The sequence below is a fragment of the Ovis canadensis genome, chromosome 4 (genome assembly GCF_042477335.2).
Source record: "Ovis canadensis isolate MfBH-ARS-UI-01 breed Bighorn chromosome 4, ARS-UI_OviCan_v2, whole genome shotgun sequence".
NCBI lineage: Eukaryota > Metazoa > Chordata > Mammalia > Artiodactyla > Bovidae > Ovis > Ovis canadensis.
The window spans coordinates 66,028,913-66,045,892 of NC_091248.1; the positions used below are offsets into that span (position 1 = coordinate 66,028,913).

A 16,980-nucleotide genomic window follows, 5' to 3' on the forward strand; every position below is an offset into this window, starting at 1 on the left:
ACCTAGACAGCATATTAAAAAGCAGAGACATTACTTTACCAACAATGGTCTGTCTAGTCAACGCTATAGTTTTTCCAGTAGTCATGTATGGATGTGAGAGTTGGACTATAAAGAAAGCTGAGCGCTGAAGAAGTGATGCTTTTGAACTGTGGTGTTGGAGAAGACTCTTGAGAGTCCCTTGGACTGCAAGGGGATCCAACCAGTCCATCCTAAAGGAGATCAGTCTTGGGTGTTCATTGGAAGAACTGATATCGAAGCTGAAACTCCAATACTTTGGCCACCTGATGCGAAGAGCTGACTCATTTGAAAAGAGCCTGATGCTGGGAAAGATTGAAGGCAGGAGAGGAAGGGGACGACAGAGGATGAGATGGTTGGATAGCATCACTGACACAACGGACATGACTGAGTAAACTCTGGGAGCTGGTGATGGACAGGGAGGTCTGGCGTTCTGCGACTCAAGGGGTTGCAAACAGTCAGACACTACCGAGCAACTCAACTGAACTGATCTGAGAAGAAAAGTGAAAGGCAAAGAAGAAAAGGAAAGATATACCCATCTGAATGCATGTTTTCAAAGAATAGCAAGGAGAGATAAGAAAGCCCTCCTCAGTGATCAGTGCAAAGACATAGAGGAAAACAATAGAATGAGAAAGACTAGATATCTCTTCAAGAAAATTAGAGATACCAAGGGAACATTTCATGCAAAGATGGGCTCAATAAAGGACAGAAAAGGTATGGACCTAACAGAAGCAGAAGATATTAAGAAGAGGTGACAGGAATACAGAGAAGAGCTATACAAAAAAGATCTCACAACCCAGATAATCATGATGGTATGATCACTCAACTAGAGCCAGACATGCAAAGTCAAGTGGAAGCATCACTTAGGAAGCATCACTATAAACAAAGCTAGTGGAGGTGATGGAATTCCAATTGAGCTGGTTCAAATCCTAAAAGATGATGCTGTGAATGTGCTTCACTCAATATGCCAGCAAATTTGGAAAATGCAGCAGTGGCCACAGGACTGGAAAAGGTCCGTTTTCATTCAACTCCCTAAGAAAGGCAATGCCAGAGAATGCTCAAACTACCGCACAATTGCACTCTCATGCTAGCAAAGTCATGCTCAGAACTCTCCAAGTCAGGCTTCAATAGTACCTGAACCGTGAACTTCCAGATGTTCAAGCTGGATTTAGAAAAGGCAGAGAAACCAGAGATCAAATTGCGAACATCTATTGGATCATGGAAAAGGCAAGAGAGTTCCAGAAAAACATCTACTTCTACTTTAGTAACTATGTCAATGCCTTTGACTGTGTGGATCACAACAAACTCTGGAAAATTCTGAAAGAGATGGGAATACCAGACCACCTGATCTGCCTCTTGAGAAGTCTGTATGCAGTTCAGGAAGCAACCGTGAGAACTGGACATGGAACAACAGACTGGTGCCAAGTTGGAAAAGGAGTACATCAAGGCTGTATATTGTCACCCTGCTTATTTAACTTATATGCAGAGTACATCATGAGAAACGCTGGGCTGAATGAAGCACAAGCTGGAATCAAGATTGCCGGGAGAAATATCAATAACCTCAGATACGCAGATGACACCATCCTTATGGCAGAAAGTGAAGAACTAAAGAGCCTCTTGATGAAAGTGAAAGAGGAGAACCAAAAGTTTTTGGCTTAAAACTCAACATTCAGAAAACTAAGATTATGGCATCTGGTCCCATCATTTCATGGCAAATTTATGGGGAAACAGTACAAACGGTGAGAGACTTTATTTTGGGGGGGCTCCAAAATCACTGCAGATGGTGAATGCAACCATGAAATTAAAAGACTCTTACTCCTTGGAAGAAAATCTATGACCAACCTAGATAGTATATTAAAAAGCAGAGACATTACTTTGCCTACAAAGGTCCATCTAGTCAAAGCTATGGTTTTTCCAGTAGTCATGTATGGATGTGAGAGTTGGACTGTAAAGAAAGCTGAGCACCAAAGAACTGACGCTTTTGAACTGTGGTGTTGGAGAAGACTCTTGAGAGTCCCTTGGACTGCAAGGAGATCCAACCAGTCCATCCTAAAGGAAATCTGTTCTGAATATTCATTGGAAGGACTGATGCTGAAGTTGAAACTCCAATACTTTGGCCACTTGATGTGAAGACCTGACTCATTGGAAAAGACCCTGATGCTGGGAAAGATTGAAGGCAGGAGGAGAAGGGGACGACAGAGGATGAGATGGCTGGATGGCATCACTGACTCGATGGACATGAGTTTGAGTAGGCTGCGGGAGTTGGTGATGGACAGGGAAGCCTGGCGTGCTGTAGTCCATGGGGTCACAAAGAGTTGGACATGACTGAATGACTGAACTGAACTGAAAGTTCTTTCTTTTTGATAAGAATTAAATCCAAGGTATTAATTACTCTCCAACTGTGTCTACATTAGTTGTAATTAAAGTGTCAGGAAGCAAGATCCCTCTAAAGACCGTCCACCTCTTCCTCACATTTCACTCTTTTCCTCCTTGTGTCACTGCTATCACTCAACAGAAGCATGCAGGTATTGATGAAAGTAGGTAGGATGCATGAATCGTGGCAGACTCTTAATGTAACATCTTAGTTACATTCCCCTCAAAAAACAGGTTATATAAGGGTTTTTCTGGTTTATATAGGTCTGACTTCCTGGAGTTAAGAATGAAATCACCAGAGAGCAAATGAAATTAAGTGCTTATAGTTTAAAAAAGAAGTTTCGATTATCCATGAAATAAAAAGTTTCTGCACTAGGATTTCCATTTGTTGTTAAAGGAAGAAAAACCAAACTCTATTAATAACTTTTTTACATTTCTTGGTTGGAGAACCTAGAAAATGTCTCCCTGAAGGACAGAATTCTGAATTCTGAAATTCTGAAAGCTCTACCACAGGGGTTCGGCATCCCACTGTCCAAGTCAAAACGAGGCCGAGTGTGAATTCACGATGCCACTCTCTTCACTCTGCAGGCAGATGAAGCCCTTCCTCTGCTGAAATTGCCTTCAGGGTCTCTCCATAGTCTTTAGAACAAAATCCAAACTAGAATCAAAGCTCTTTGAGGTCTGGCTCCTGCTTAACTCACCAGTGCATCTTCTGCTGCAGCCCTCCGCCACCCCTCTGCTCGGTGGGAAACAACGTTCTCCATACAAGCTGTGTCAGTCCTGCCCCAAATGTGTTTGGATGTGTTTTCTTTGTCTCCAGCACCTTCACTGTTTGGTGCAGCACAGACCCCACCTCCACGGGGGTGGCTTCTCTCATCACCTTGGGTGAGGTGTCCCTTCCGTCTTGGGTTAAACTCTGTCAGTCTTTACCCTTCACATCAACTGTCCATTCTCATTTCCCTCTCCTATTCACATGGTGTGCTCTAGGGGTTAAAGCAGTGTTTCTTCATTACTTCCTACCCACAATACAAAACAACGTTTGAAACATAGTTGGTGGTCAGTGTTTGCTGAATAAAATCCTATATTAACATAGTAACATATTAAATCACTTTATATCACCTTCCTTGGACATGCAAACATTTACTTCTAATTTAGCTTCTAGGAGCCAAAAGTGATCTGTATTGATGTATACGTTAAGAGGGAGTCAGAAACGTGTTATTTCTCAACATGTATACTTCATTTATCTCTGCTTACAGTTCCATGAACAGAGGAGCCTGGCTGGCTACAGTCCTCGGGGCTGGAAGAGTCAGACACAACTGAGCACACACACACACACAGCATTCCAGCAGAATGTATGACACTGGATTGTGCTCTAAATCTAAACGTCTATTTGACAAAGCAGTATAGTGGGAAAGTAGGGCAGGAAGAAAGCACGAGTAAAAGCTGAAGCAAGGTTAAACAAAAGTGAAATTTTTGTCCAGAAACAAAGAAAGCAAACCACACCTCTTCTGGCTCCCAAGCACCCTTTATGAGAATGGTGCTACTGAAAAAAAAAAAAAAAAGAAAGGTCATCTCAGGGAGGAGGACTCTTAAGTTTTCAAAAGTCATGAATGGCTCATACCAACAAACTTGAAATTCAATGAAATAATCTTGGGACAAAGTTATGTGATTATGAGTACAGCTGTCATTTTGATGTCTCAGAAAACCCATGGGGCAAAACCTTAGATAGGATAGAATTTTTTCCAGTGATGATCTTTTTGCCTAATTTCCCTTTGTTCATCTATAATAACAATCAAGATGTAATTTTAAAAATATCATTACTCTTCCTATGTATGAGATTGGTCAGCTGAGGGTCAATTTCACACTGAAACCTCTAAAACAATGTTTTCAAGGGTAGCAGCCAGTAGATAAGTAAGTCCCAAAGCACCTCACAAGTAAGAGCACTATTTCACAGTGCAGCTCCATCTAACAAGTCGGTCATTCACCACTGACACTCTGAACATCTACCGTAGTATATCAGTGTCCAAGAAGAGGACACAGGGCTTGCTCTCAAAGAGTTTCTTTCTCACTGCTCCCTGCAGCATGTTTCAAACTGATTCACTGAGCACAGATTCACCCCACCTTGATTCATTATGGGTTGCTTGTTTTTAACCTCTTTCTCCAACAGACTGAAAGCTTCTTGGCAACACAGAATAAATCATATTCATCTTCAAATCTGGAAGTACCTAAAAGTATCTTCAGCATAAAGGTTTGCTGAATTAATTTGAAAAAATTAACCGAATTACTCCCTGTAACCACCTAAGATTACAGAGTATCAAGTATCACTTTTCTTAGTAAGACAAGAAGTTAATATACCTGAAGTTTATGTAGCCTTGACAGATTCTTCTGGAGCCATGAACAGACCAACTGAACAAACAAAAGTGAAAAACAAACTAATGAAAATACAGCCCATTTCTCCTTCCTGTTAGTGGACCATAATGTCGTATTACTGTACCATGATGTGATTCTATCTTCAATGTGACTGTCTTCAATAAGATTTCTCTGTTTACTCCTGTTCATGATATGATGGAAAGAAAACAACGACATATATGCATAATTGTGTTCTTAGATTTTGCAGGGGATTCTAGACAGTATGAAGTTGTTTGGTCCCACCTTCAAAAAGTCAATCTAAGGTTGTCCCCTTTCAACCAAAGGAGAAAGCTTCACTGAAGAAATAAAAAGGACTGATATAAAATAAAAAGGTGTGCCACCTGGGAAGTCAATGATTCAATCAGCAAACACTACTGATCTTAGTAATTTAGAGCAAAGGGAGTGGCAGGCAACAAGGATTCAACTATATGAAGAAATATTTATCTTATGCTACAAAATTTTTACTTATAACTACATGCTGACTCTATAAAGCAATGATCAGCAGAAAGTTTACTCCCTGAAGGGTCTCAGCATAGAGTGATTCCCTCATGTTTTCTTTAGAATTTCTGCTTTCAATCTATTGAAATGAAAGTATTCCCCCAATGCTACAAACATGTCCTGTACTTAAAAGTATTCCTTCTGCACATTGTGAAGTGAAGTTGCTCAGTCGTGTCTGACTCTTTGTGACCCCATAGACTGTAGCCCACCAGGATCCTCCCTCCATGGGATTTTCCAGGCAAGAATGCTGGAGTGGGTTGCCATTTCCTTCTCCAGGAGATCTTCCTGACCCAGGGACTGAACCCAGGTCTCCCGCATTATAGGCAGACGCTTTACCGTCTGAGCCACCAGGGAAACTTCTGCACATTACCAGAGAGTAAATAACAATGCAGATTTAGGATGGGCTTGATGGTACCAGTAAAAATGGTCTTATATAGCTGTTGCATTTATATAACACTCATGACTATATAAAAAGACCAGCTGTCCTTCACAGGGAAGCTTTTGACCCCAAATTTAGGGCAATCACTAGAGGCTCTAATGCAGTAAGTATCCAGAAGAGCTTGAATTTGTATTTCCATTGGTACAAATTGCCCCGAGGCTGAAACAATCTGTCTTTATCTCAAGAGTGAAAATCTTGGGCAATTTTTATTTTTCAGTTTTCTAAATGTTTAAGAATTGTTTTAGAGATAAAAATAAGTATCCATTCTTATTAAATATCTACACACATGTCCTATTTTATTGTTCAGTCACTCAGTCATGTCCTACTTTTTGTGACTCCATGGACTGCAACACACCAGGCTTCCCTGTCCATCACCAACTCCTGGAGTTCACTCAGACTCATGTCCATTGAGTCAGTGATGCCACCCAGCCATCTCATCTTCTGTTGTTCCCTTCTCCTCCTGCCTTCAATCTTTCCCAGCAACAGGGTCTTTTCCAATGAGTCAGTTCACATGTCCTGTTAGATGTATAATTAATTTTAACAAGAGGCTATAGCAGTTTTTAGGGGGACACAAGACAGGGCTCTTATGCTCTCATTTTAATTGACATTTTATATACAGTTTTCCATTTGAACAAAATGGGTTGAGAACAGTGGTGAAGTTCAGGAGTGGTCATCTTGTCTCTTTATAATGGTTAATAGTTACTGAATTCTTATTGTGTGCCCCACACTTTACTAAACATCGTTGTTTAGTCATTAAGTCATGTCTGACTCTCTTGTGACTCTACGGAATGCAGCCCACCTGTCTCCTCTGTTCATGGGATTTCCCAAGTAAGAAGACTGGAGTGGATTGCCATTTCCTTCTCCAGGGGTTCTTCCCAACCCAAGGATCGAACCAGCATTTCCTGTATTGGCAGATGGATTCTTTACTACTGAGCCACCGTTGATTAAATACTTTAATCCTCACAACAAATTACCAGCTGTGTGATCTTGGGCAAGTTGCTTAGGCTTTCTAAGTCTTGATTCCATTTCCAGAGAAAGAAATGGAAGTTTAGAAGGTTAAGTGATTTGCTTAAGTTCACTCTCACATCCATGAGATGTGAGAGTTGGACCATAAAGAAAGCTGAGTGCCTAAAAATTGATGCTTTTGAACTGTGAAGTTGGAGAAGACTCTTGAGAGTCCCTGGGACTACAGGGAGATCAAACCAGTCAATCCTAAAGGAGATCAACCCTGAACATTCATTGGAAGGACTGATGCTAAAGCTGAAGTTCCAGTACTTTGGCCACCTGATGCAAAGGGTGGACTCATTGGAAAGACCCTGATGGTGGGAAAGATTGAGGGCAGAAGCAGAAGGGGATAGCTGAGGACAAGATGGTTGGATGGCATCACTGACTCAATGGACATGAGTTTGAGCAAGCTCCAGGAGTTGGTAATGGACAGGGAAGCCTGGCGTGCTGCAGTTCATGGGGTCACAAAGAGTCAGACAAAACTGAGAGACTGAACTGAACTGAACTAAGTTCACTCAGCCAGTGAAAGGCAGAGCTGGGCTTGATCTCAGCAGGCTGGCACCAGGGCTAGTCCTCTGCCCCACCACCAGGACTGCCTTGGGTATCCTCAGGAGTTACTAACTAGAGACAGAGCTAGGTACTCCCAAAGGAAATGTCCACAAAGGGAGCACTCATATTCATATTCACTTGCTCTGTGAGATTCTTCTAAAATTCAAATGTGCAAATGATAATGAATAAGAAACGCATCAATTGTTTTCCTCACTCCCGCCCTAATCTTCAGACTTAAGCTTTCAAGCTAGATGGCCTATAAACATCTTTGAAAGGCAATCCAAAGCTTGTAACAACTTTCTCAATGGCTTTGAATAGAAGGTTCCGATGACTTTATGATCTTAAAAACATTGTCTTTATAGCTAATGTATGACTGAAAAAAAAAGATAAATCACAAGTTAAATGAACACCATACATCAAATCCCTTTTGTGACTAATGAAATCAGGAACAAGGTGATTGGAGATGGTTTCAGAAAGATAGACAAATACAGATATGCCCAGTTCTTAAGGAATAATTTTTAAAAAATCTTAAAAGACAATTTGGCATCACTGAAATTCTGCACCATGGCTCCAGCCTGCCTAATTCATTCTTTATAAGAGGAGGGAGAAAAAGAAAGTCACTTCAATGAGGCTTACGTTTATGAAAAACACATGGACTCCTAAAGCCAGCTAGACCTGAATTTGCATCTCAGTTCTGCAGTTTTGCAGTTTTCAAGGAATGTGGTTTTGAAAGTTACTTAAATTCACAAGCCTAAGCTTTGCATCTGATAAAACAGAATAACTACCTTCTTGCAAGGACATTGTAAGGGTTATGGTAATGTGTATAATACGTTTGGCACATGGTAGGTTCTCAATAAATTGGAACCAATGATAACAACAAGAAGAGTGTTAATAGAAACAATTAAATATACTGCCAACAGCAGAGACAGTGGAAGTGGAATGATGGTTAAGAGCATGGGCCTAGGGTCAGATGACCTCAATTTATTCTTGCTTTCCTTTCCTTGTAGAATTCACATCATATCAAATAAAGGCTGTTCTAAGTTTCCCTCTTTGCCCTCACAACATAATATCTCCATGGCTTTACTGTGACATCTTAGGCTCTTCACTTGAATAAGTTACTTAACTCCTTTCTGTACCAGTTGCCACAGCTGTAAAATGGGCTAATAATAGTATCTACCTCATATGCTGTGGCGAGAATAAATGAGTCCATCCACGCCAAGCTTAGGATCATGTCTGACCATGATACATCATAAGAACTCAATGTTAGCTGCTGCTGTTTTTTCAGTCATTGTATGAAGGATCCTCCAAAAGCAACACCAACCACCTGGATAAAAATTGCTCACCCATAATGTTGGTTAACAGATTGAAACTAGAAGACCATGAAAACTCCTGAGGATGGCAAGACAGCATTTCAGACTAATGGCTGGAATAACATAAGATCAAAAGCTATCTGAAGGGAAAAGTAAAAATTAGATTGCAGTTTACAAGGAGGGGTGACCAGTTAACTCATAATCCCAACTTGGAATCCAGGCTTACCAAAGGGCTTCCCTATAAAAGAACTTTGTAAATGTCATTTTAAAAAGTCAAAGCAAAGAAAAAGAAAATAGAAGTGAAGAAGAATAAGAATGAGGCAAAGGGAATATATGCCGCCTTCCTCCTTTCCTCAGAACATGCTGTGTTTTTTTCCCCTGTGCTTTGCCATATTTCTAAATCCTTTTTGCAAAGGTCAGAGAAGCAGCACCAATCCCATTGTGTCACTTCCCCTCATACTACTTAAAAAAATTCAGCCACCTAGCAAATGTAATAAAGAAGGATTGCTGTACCCATAAAACATCCAAGAAACAGCTACCCAACCAGAGCATTCCAATTTGCAAAGATAACATCTAATCCTGCTGCTCTGGGTGTGGCTCGATGGTGAGGGATGGGGAGGCTGGGGTTCAAAGTGCTGTCTCCAGCATCTCACAGATTACAATGATGACATCAGAATCAGGGTGAAGAGCAGGGCGCCCCAATTGCTGTCTGTACTCCAAGCCCTCTGAAGCTTCCACTTCCTCACACAGAGCAAGAAAATTGGATAAGAACTGGGTCGAGGTCCTTTGGGTCTCCAGGAAAAGCTGCAGGGAAGAGCCGGAAAGAGCCCATTTTCTGGTCCGGGGAGAAGAAGATGAGGCATGTTTTTAATAGTCTGGTGTGGCTGCAGCTTACTCCTCGAGAACAGTAACTTCAGCAGCCACTTCATTATATTTCTACTGTAAATGACACAGGCCTGAGCCAAGTCTGAGCCAAAACACCCTCCAGGATTCAGCTGGGGTTAGGTCATCTGCAGCGTATTGACCACTGCTGAACTCCAAACCCCTAACGAGGCATCTCAGCAACAGTATGTGTCCTGCCACTAATGAGGCTCTTTTTCCATGAATAATGAGAAAGAACATCATCTCTGTTGCCAGGTACAAACATAAACAAAGCTCAACACAGGGCTTTGGTATAGTGAGTTTGTCCATTTGCAACAAAGGAATTTAGCAAAGTGAGAGCCAAGTTTTAGTGGAGGGTGGGACAGGCTCTTGTAACAAATAATGTGAACATATGTTATCAGAATCTAATAAATCAGCTTTCGGTTGTTGTGGCAAGGAGACTGTGCAATGGGATGGAGACAGACGACAGAAAGCTCCAAATGAGTTCACTGCTTTATTTTACAATCAGTCTTGTAACACAAAGCTGATGATTTCTGTAATGAACTGAGATCTTCATGAAAGGAGCCTTAGGAGAGACCTGAGATCCCAAAGGCTCTATTGGCTAAAGCTTTCTCACGCCTTGATGTAGCAGGCTGAGTGCAGGCTGACCCTGGGGATGAGAACACTGAAGCCTTGCCATGACACTGCTGGCTTTGAGGTACTTTGTGGAAGGCGCATGGCCACCTGAACCCATGTGCCGTGCTTCTTAGGTACCAAAAGGCTCTCAGCGTACCATAAGCATTCTGCCTCTAAGGTAGTCTCCTGGCTTAGATTCCCAATGTCAGCCTAACAGTGAGATTCCAGCATATAACAGAGAACAAAAGTGAGCTGACATGAAGGCCAAACAGTCTTTATTTTGTTTACTGTAAAGTGTGCCACATTTTTCTCTCTTTCTAAAATCAGTTCCATACTAGGTAGCATTTATTTTCTTACACAGGGTGCTCATGTTTGCACAGGCCAAGCAGTGCCATCACTGGCTGAGGGCTTTTAGTTTCCATCAGTCTGAGCAAGAATTAACAACAAAACAAAATGAAAACAGTCTCACGATGCCTCAGTTCCTCCAGCTGCAGGGGGTAACAACGCTAATCTAGTTCAGAGATACCTTTTGAGGAACTGTGTGTCAAAACAAAAGACTCAAATAGTATAGTTGGCTCTATATGTTTGATGAATTGCTAGAAATTTTGACCTGAATAATTCTTTCTTTTTTCACGGAAAGGCATTTTATTTTAAATATAGCAGTGTGTACATGTCAATAATTCTTTAAATGCACTAAAAATGCTTACTTAATAAATAATATTTTATAAAGTAAAAAAAAAATCATGTAACATAAACAATCACTTCCTAACATCCATTTTATAAACAAATATATTTATTTTGGGGAGAGAGTTAATGGAACATGGCAGAATGGTATGAAATTCTGCAGAGATTCTAACAACTAATTATGTAGAAAATTGTGTATAATCAATCAAATAGTAAATTCAAAGACAATGGCAGTTGAGAAGAAGATTTTTCAAATATCTGGGTGGTACCAGCTTATATTTCTGGTTTATTAAGAAAAGGCAAAATAAAATAAGCTCATGGGTGAGTAGGTTGGAATGGCAAAGGGACTGCAAAGGCTCTCATGTGAAGAAATGGGAGTTATTCTGCTAAAAAAGAGAAGACCTGGGGTGAAGGGGCCATGATTTCATCTTCAAACATTACTGAACTGTCACAAGTTTTGTAGCAGAAGCTAACAGCTGTTTTTGGTGAAGGAAATGGCAACTCATTTCAATATTCCTGCCTGAGAAATACCATGCATAGAGAAGTCTGGTGGGCTACAGTCCATGGGGTTGCAAATATTCGAACACGACTTAGCAGCTAAACAACAACAAAACCTAGCTGTTCTATTGCTTCAAAAATCTACATGACCAACAGGTAGCGATCACAGTCAACCAGTGAGGGGTCAGTGCTGTTCCTACAGGGCATGCGCTGCCTTCAGAGGTTCTGAGTGATTCTTGACCATGGAAATCAGGAGGAAATTCATAAGACAATAGTTATCAAAGTGCTGTGCTATTTGAAATGATCCTTCTCATCTAATCATTGAAACACATCAAGAAGACAGGAATACTCAAGTAGATAAAAGTACCCAAGGACTTACCGTCATACTTTGCTAAGACTGCCTGAACATCAGCATATGCTTGTAGTTCCAGGAGAGCCTCTAAAAGGTTTTCATGGATGTTGAACATGCTCAGGAGAGGGAACTCCTTCATTAACTAGGAAAGAAGAAACCAAGGGAAAATTAATATATTTCTTATTTTTTAAGGTATAACTAATACTTAGTTATTTATATACTATATATAAAAGTATAGTATAATTTTTAGAAGTACAATTAATACTAAATTACAAGCATTCATATCAATTATTATGTTGTAAAGCATTAAATGCTTAAATTTTTTGTGCTGTTTTTGGGAACAGCAACTTTGAATTTGTGAGAACCTAAGGTGGGAGAAAAATCCAAAAGTGAGGAGTTTTATGAACACTGAAGAAGATACTTAGGGGCAGTAATGAACGTTAAAATGTCTTTAAGGCCAAATAAGGTGAACATGGAAAACTATCACTAGGTGTTAACAGCAGCTCTGGATGGAAGCCAGAGGGTAGAATGAGAAGCAAAAGGCATTGCTCTTTTGAGCAGCCTGATAGCCAAGTTAAAGACAAAAAGTAGGAAAATAACGAGGAGGTGATATGTGTTGAGAAAATTTGCAGGTAGTGACAGAGAATGGTAGTAAAAGAAGATGTTAAGGAGTTCCTGCCTGTTTGTCTCAATAAAACAGGAGTCAAGATTATTTTTCGAGACTGAGGGAACAGGTAACAGGGAAGAAGTAGGAAGACGGAGGAGAGAGTGTGGAATAATTAAGGATTACAGAGGCTGTCTTGGCACCCTAACAGACTGCAGACCACAGATTTTAGAGAGTTTACAATTGGCACTGTTGTCAAGTTTCAGCTGACAGGGCAGCAGCCCAGGGACAGTGGCAAAGATGTCAAATGATAAGGTTGACCCTGGGAAAAACTGAATTAGATTCAGTGAAAAGTCAAGGAGCAAGAGAACAGGCTAGAATGGTGAATGAATGACTAAAGGAAAGGCTCAGGTTCTAGACAGCATCAGGAGGAAGAGAGGTCCAAAGGGAGTTAAAAGTTATGATAATGAATTTCACTGGAAAACAAAGAGAAAGAAGAAAGGACATGACCAAGAATTTCAGAGTAAAATCTTATCCTCAAAAAGGTAAATCTCACCTTAAGGAAAAGACAACCAGGTTCTTTACAAGGCAAAGCCACACACACACACATATACGTGTGTAAATATGCAATGATGTATTCATATATGTGTGTGTATCACGACCCAGAAAATCACAATGATGTCATCACTCACCTAGAGCCAGACATCCTGGAATGTGAAGTCAAGTGAGCCTTAGAAAGCATCACTACGAACAAAGCTAGTGGAGGTGATGGAATTCCAGTTGAGCTAGTTCAAATTCTAAAAGATGATGCTGTGAAAGTGCTGCAATCAATATGCCAGCAAATTTGGAAAACTCAGCAGTGGCCACAGGACTAGAAAAGGTCAGTTTTCATTCTAATCCCAAAGAAAGACAATGCCAAAGAATGCTCCAACTACCACACAATTGCACTCATCTCACAGGCTAGTAAAGTAATGCTCAGAATTCTCCAAGCCAGGCTTCAGCAATACGTGAACCGTGAACTTCCAGATGTTCAAGCAGTTTTAGAAAAGGCAGAGGAACCAGAGATCAAATTGCCAACATCTGCTGGATCGTGGAAAAAGCAAGAGAGTTCCAGAAAAACATCTATTTCTGCTTTCTTGACTATGCCAAAGCCTTTGACTGTGTGGATCACAATAAACTCTGGAAAATTTTGAAGACATGGGAATACCAGACCACCTGAGCTGCCTCTTGAGAAACCTGTATGCAGGTCAGGAAGCAACAGTTAGAACTGGACATGGAACAACAGACTGGTTCCAAATAGGAAAAGGCTGTGCCACCCCGCTTATTTAACTTATATGCAGAGTACATCATGAGAAACACTGGGCTGGAGGAAGCACAAGCTGGAATCAAGATTGCCGGGAGAAATATTAATAACCTCAGATATGCAGATGACACCACCCTTATGGCAGAAAGTGAAGAGGAACCAAAAAGCCTCTTGATGAAAGTGAAAGAGGAGAGTGAAAAAGTTGGCTTAAAGCTCAACATTCAGAAAACTAAGATCATGGCATCTGGTCCCATTACTTCTTGGCAAATTGATGGGGAAGCTGTCAGACTTTATTTTGGGGGCCTCCAAAATCACTGCAGATGGTGATTGCAACCATGAAATTAAAAGACGCTTACTCCTTGGAAGGAAAGTTATGACTAACCTAGATAGCATATTCAAAAGCAGAGACATTACTTTGCCAACAAAGGTCCATCTAGTCAAGGCTATGGTTTTTCCAGTGGTCATGTATGGATGTGAGAGTTGGACTATAAAGAAAGCTGAGTGCAGAAGAATTGATGCTTTTGAACTGTGGTGTTGGAGAAGGCTCTTGAGAGTCCCTTGGACTGCAAGGAGATCCAACCAGTCCATCCTAAAGGAGATCAGTCCTGGATGTTCATTGGAAGGACTGATACTGAAGCTGAAACTCCCGTACTTTGGCCACCTCATGCGAAGAGTTGACTCATTAGAAAATACACTGATGCTGGGAGGGATTGAAGGCAGGAGGAGAAGGGGACGACAGAGGATGAGAAAGCTGGATAGCATCACTGACTCGATAGACATGAGTCTGGGTAAACTCCGGGAGTTGGTGGACAGGGAGGCCTGTCATACTGTGATTCATGGGGACGCAAAGAGTCAGACACGAGTGAGCAACTGAACTGAACTGTGCTTAGTCACTCAGTCATGTCCTACTCTTTGTGACCCCATGGACTATAGCTCGCCAGGCTCCTCTGTCCATGGGGATTTTCCAGGCAAGAATACTGAAGTGGGTTGCCATGCCTTCCTCCTGGGGATCTTCCCATCCCAGGGATTGAACCCAGGTCTCCCGCATTGCAGGCAGATTCTTTAGTGCCTTTGCCAACAGAGAAGTCCGTATACATATATACTCTCTATTTAATTTACTAAATGGATAAGTGTTTTTTCTTATAACACAGTGACCTCTAAAGAAGTGATACTTCTTTTTTTGATGTCAGTATATTTAAAGCAATTGTGCTTAGAGAAATAATACCCCTCAAAATTGAAAATTTATTATTAAACAAGAAACCAGTGGAGACACTTCACTGACTATTCACTTCTTCCAAGTTAGAAACCTTTGCCATATTGTTTTGTTTTTTAAAAATCCAAGAACCATTTATCATATCTCTAAAAGCAAATAATTTTCTGCAACTTCAAGGCATCATATTACCAACAAATAACACCTATCAAAACGATTATGTCTTCAATAAGCCTGTCTAAACCTCCTAGAGACAGCTTGCAGTATTTCCACTGCTAGTAAAGGAAGTGAATATGACTGTATTACGCATTGTTGATTTTCTGCAACCAGTAAAAGTATTCCTTGCCTGGTTTACTCTGATTCTGGTTCACATCACTTTTTAATTTTTTTCTCTTTCTAATTAGTGCTTGTCAGAATTAAATCTCTCTATCACTCAGCATTTGGCAATACAATAAAAATATTCTCTAAACTGCAACATTTAAACATTAAACATTTTTGATCAATTCTTTAGGTAGAGGTCAAACTTCAAGGACTCAAGTCCTATTCTGTAATTTAAAAACTGCAGTTCCAAATACTAGTATGTTGACGCTTAAAAACTGAAAGGGGAATCTAATTAAAATCTAACACATGTGTGCCTATGGCTGATTCATGCTGATGTATGGCAGAAGCCATCACAGTATTGTAAAGTAATTATTCTTTGTTTAATATAAATAAATACGTTTAAAAGATCCAATGAAACTATGGGCAAACATGGAGGTCTGGGCTTGTTTAAATAGAACTCGACGATGCTAGGAGTTTGGGCAGCAATGCTTTCATTGAATGCTTGGACACAACATACCATGTCCAAAAAACAATCACCAATAAAAGAATTTTAAACATAGCAAATAGCAAATGTTGGAAAGGCAATCTAAGTCATATTACAATTTGGAAGTCTAGCTTTGCTTCCTGAATATAAACAAGAAGAAAGAGTGAACCTTCTACTGCCCCATCTCACTCCAGTTATCACCTGACCTTCTCCAGCCTTTCACAACAGGCTTTCTTAGAGAAGAACCATGAGTATTCTACTCCCTCTGCTCCCTTCACTCCTCACTGTAAGCTACAATCTGGCTTCCAGCCCCACAATTTCTCTGAATCTGCTCATCCCACATTTCCAGGTGACTTAAATTGCTCCTGTGGACGCCCTCCAGTCCTTTTCTTACTTGACCTCAGCAACATTTGACAGTTTGATGACTTCTTGAAACTCTTGTCTCTCTTGGCTTCCTCCATACCATTTTCTTCTGGTTTTCTTCATATTCATCTTATAGCTCCTTCTCTAGTTTCCCCCTTTTCTGCTACTTAGGAATAAGCTGTCTGTCTGGGTATGTCCCAAGTATTCTTTGCATAAACATGCTGATCGCTAGGACATTTTCATGTCCGGGGTCTCAATACCACCACTTTTGTGGGGATGGCTCCCACATCCTCAAATTCTGTTCTGACCTCTCTCCTAAGCCATTATATCAATTTATAAGCTCTCTCCCTGACAGTTTTACCTGATCCATCTAATACTAGGCTCATAAACTCCTCCTTCCAAAGCCAACCCTTCAAACCTGTTCGTCCCCTTGGTATTTCATACTTTGGAAAAGAACCTTTAAGCCCTGTGTTAAGAATCTCTATGACATGCCCACTACAGCCACCTCCTTAGAGGTCTTTATTTATTTATATATTTTTTCTTAGAGGTCTTTAAACCCATGAATTAACATGTAAAAAAAATGCTGGCAGCTTTCATCAAGTTCAAAGAAAATTCTGTCATGCAAAAAAACAAACAAAACAAACAAACATTTTAAGAAACATTACCACTTCCTCTTTTCTCTGACCTTGCTACCAATAATTTAGTTTATGCTCTTATACTTGGCCTAAATTGCTCTAATGGCATCTTTCCTCTGCCCGCTTCTGGAATCACCTTTTTCCAACCCACTCTTCACATTACTTTCATAACAGTTTTTCAAAGAGACACATTTGAGTTCATCACAACCCTGCTTAAAAGGCAACCACTGGTGTGGAAACTGGCAGATGCGAGTACAAATTTACAAACAAGACTGTTTTTTACAACATCACTTACAGTGATGAAAAGTGCAAGCAACTTAAAAATTTATCTACGAGACATTTACATAAAATAAGATATAGTCATCTTTGGGACTATAACATATAGTCATTAGTAGCTAAATTATCAAATAATTATTAATGGCATGGCCTGG

At 40.4% G+C, this 16,980-nt stretch overlaps 1 protein-coding gene across 22 annotated transcripts in view; it reads right to left on the reverse strand.

Moving 5' to 3' along the window:
- The window catches only part of ST7 (suppression of tumorigenicity 7), a 276,264-nt gene that overhangs the window by 56,303 nt on the left and 202,981 nt on the right, over positions 1-16,980 (reverse strand). For all 22 annotated transcript variants that reach the window (XM_069586679.1, XM_069586677.1, XM_069586685.1 and 19 more), the window contains one exon: positions 11,657-11,771. In XM_069586679.1, the coding sequence (XP_069442780.1) occupies positions 11,657-11,771 (115 nt within the window). The remainder of the gene's footprint in view (positions 1-11,656; positions 11,772-16,980) is intronic.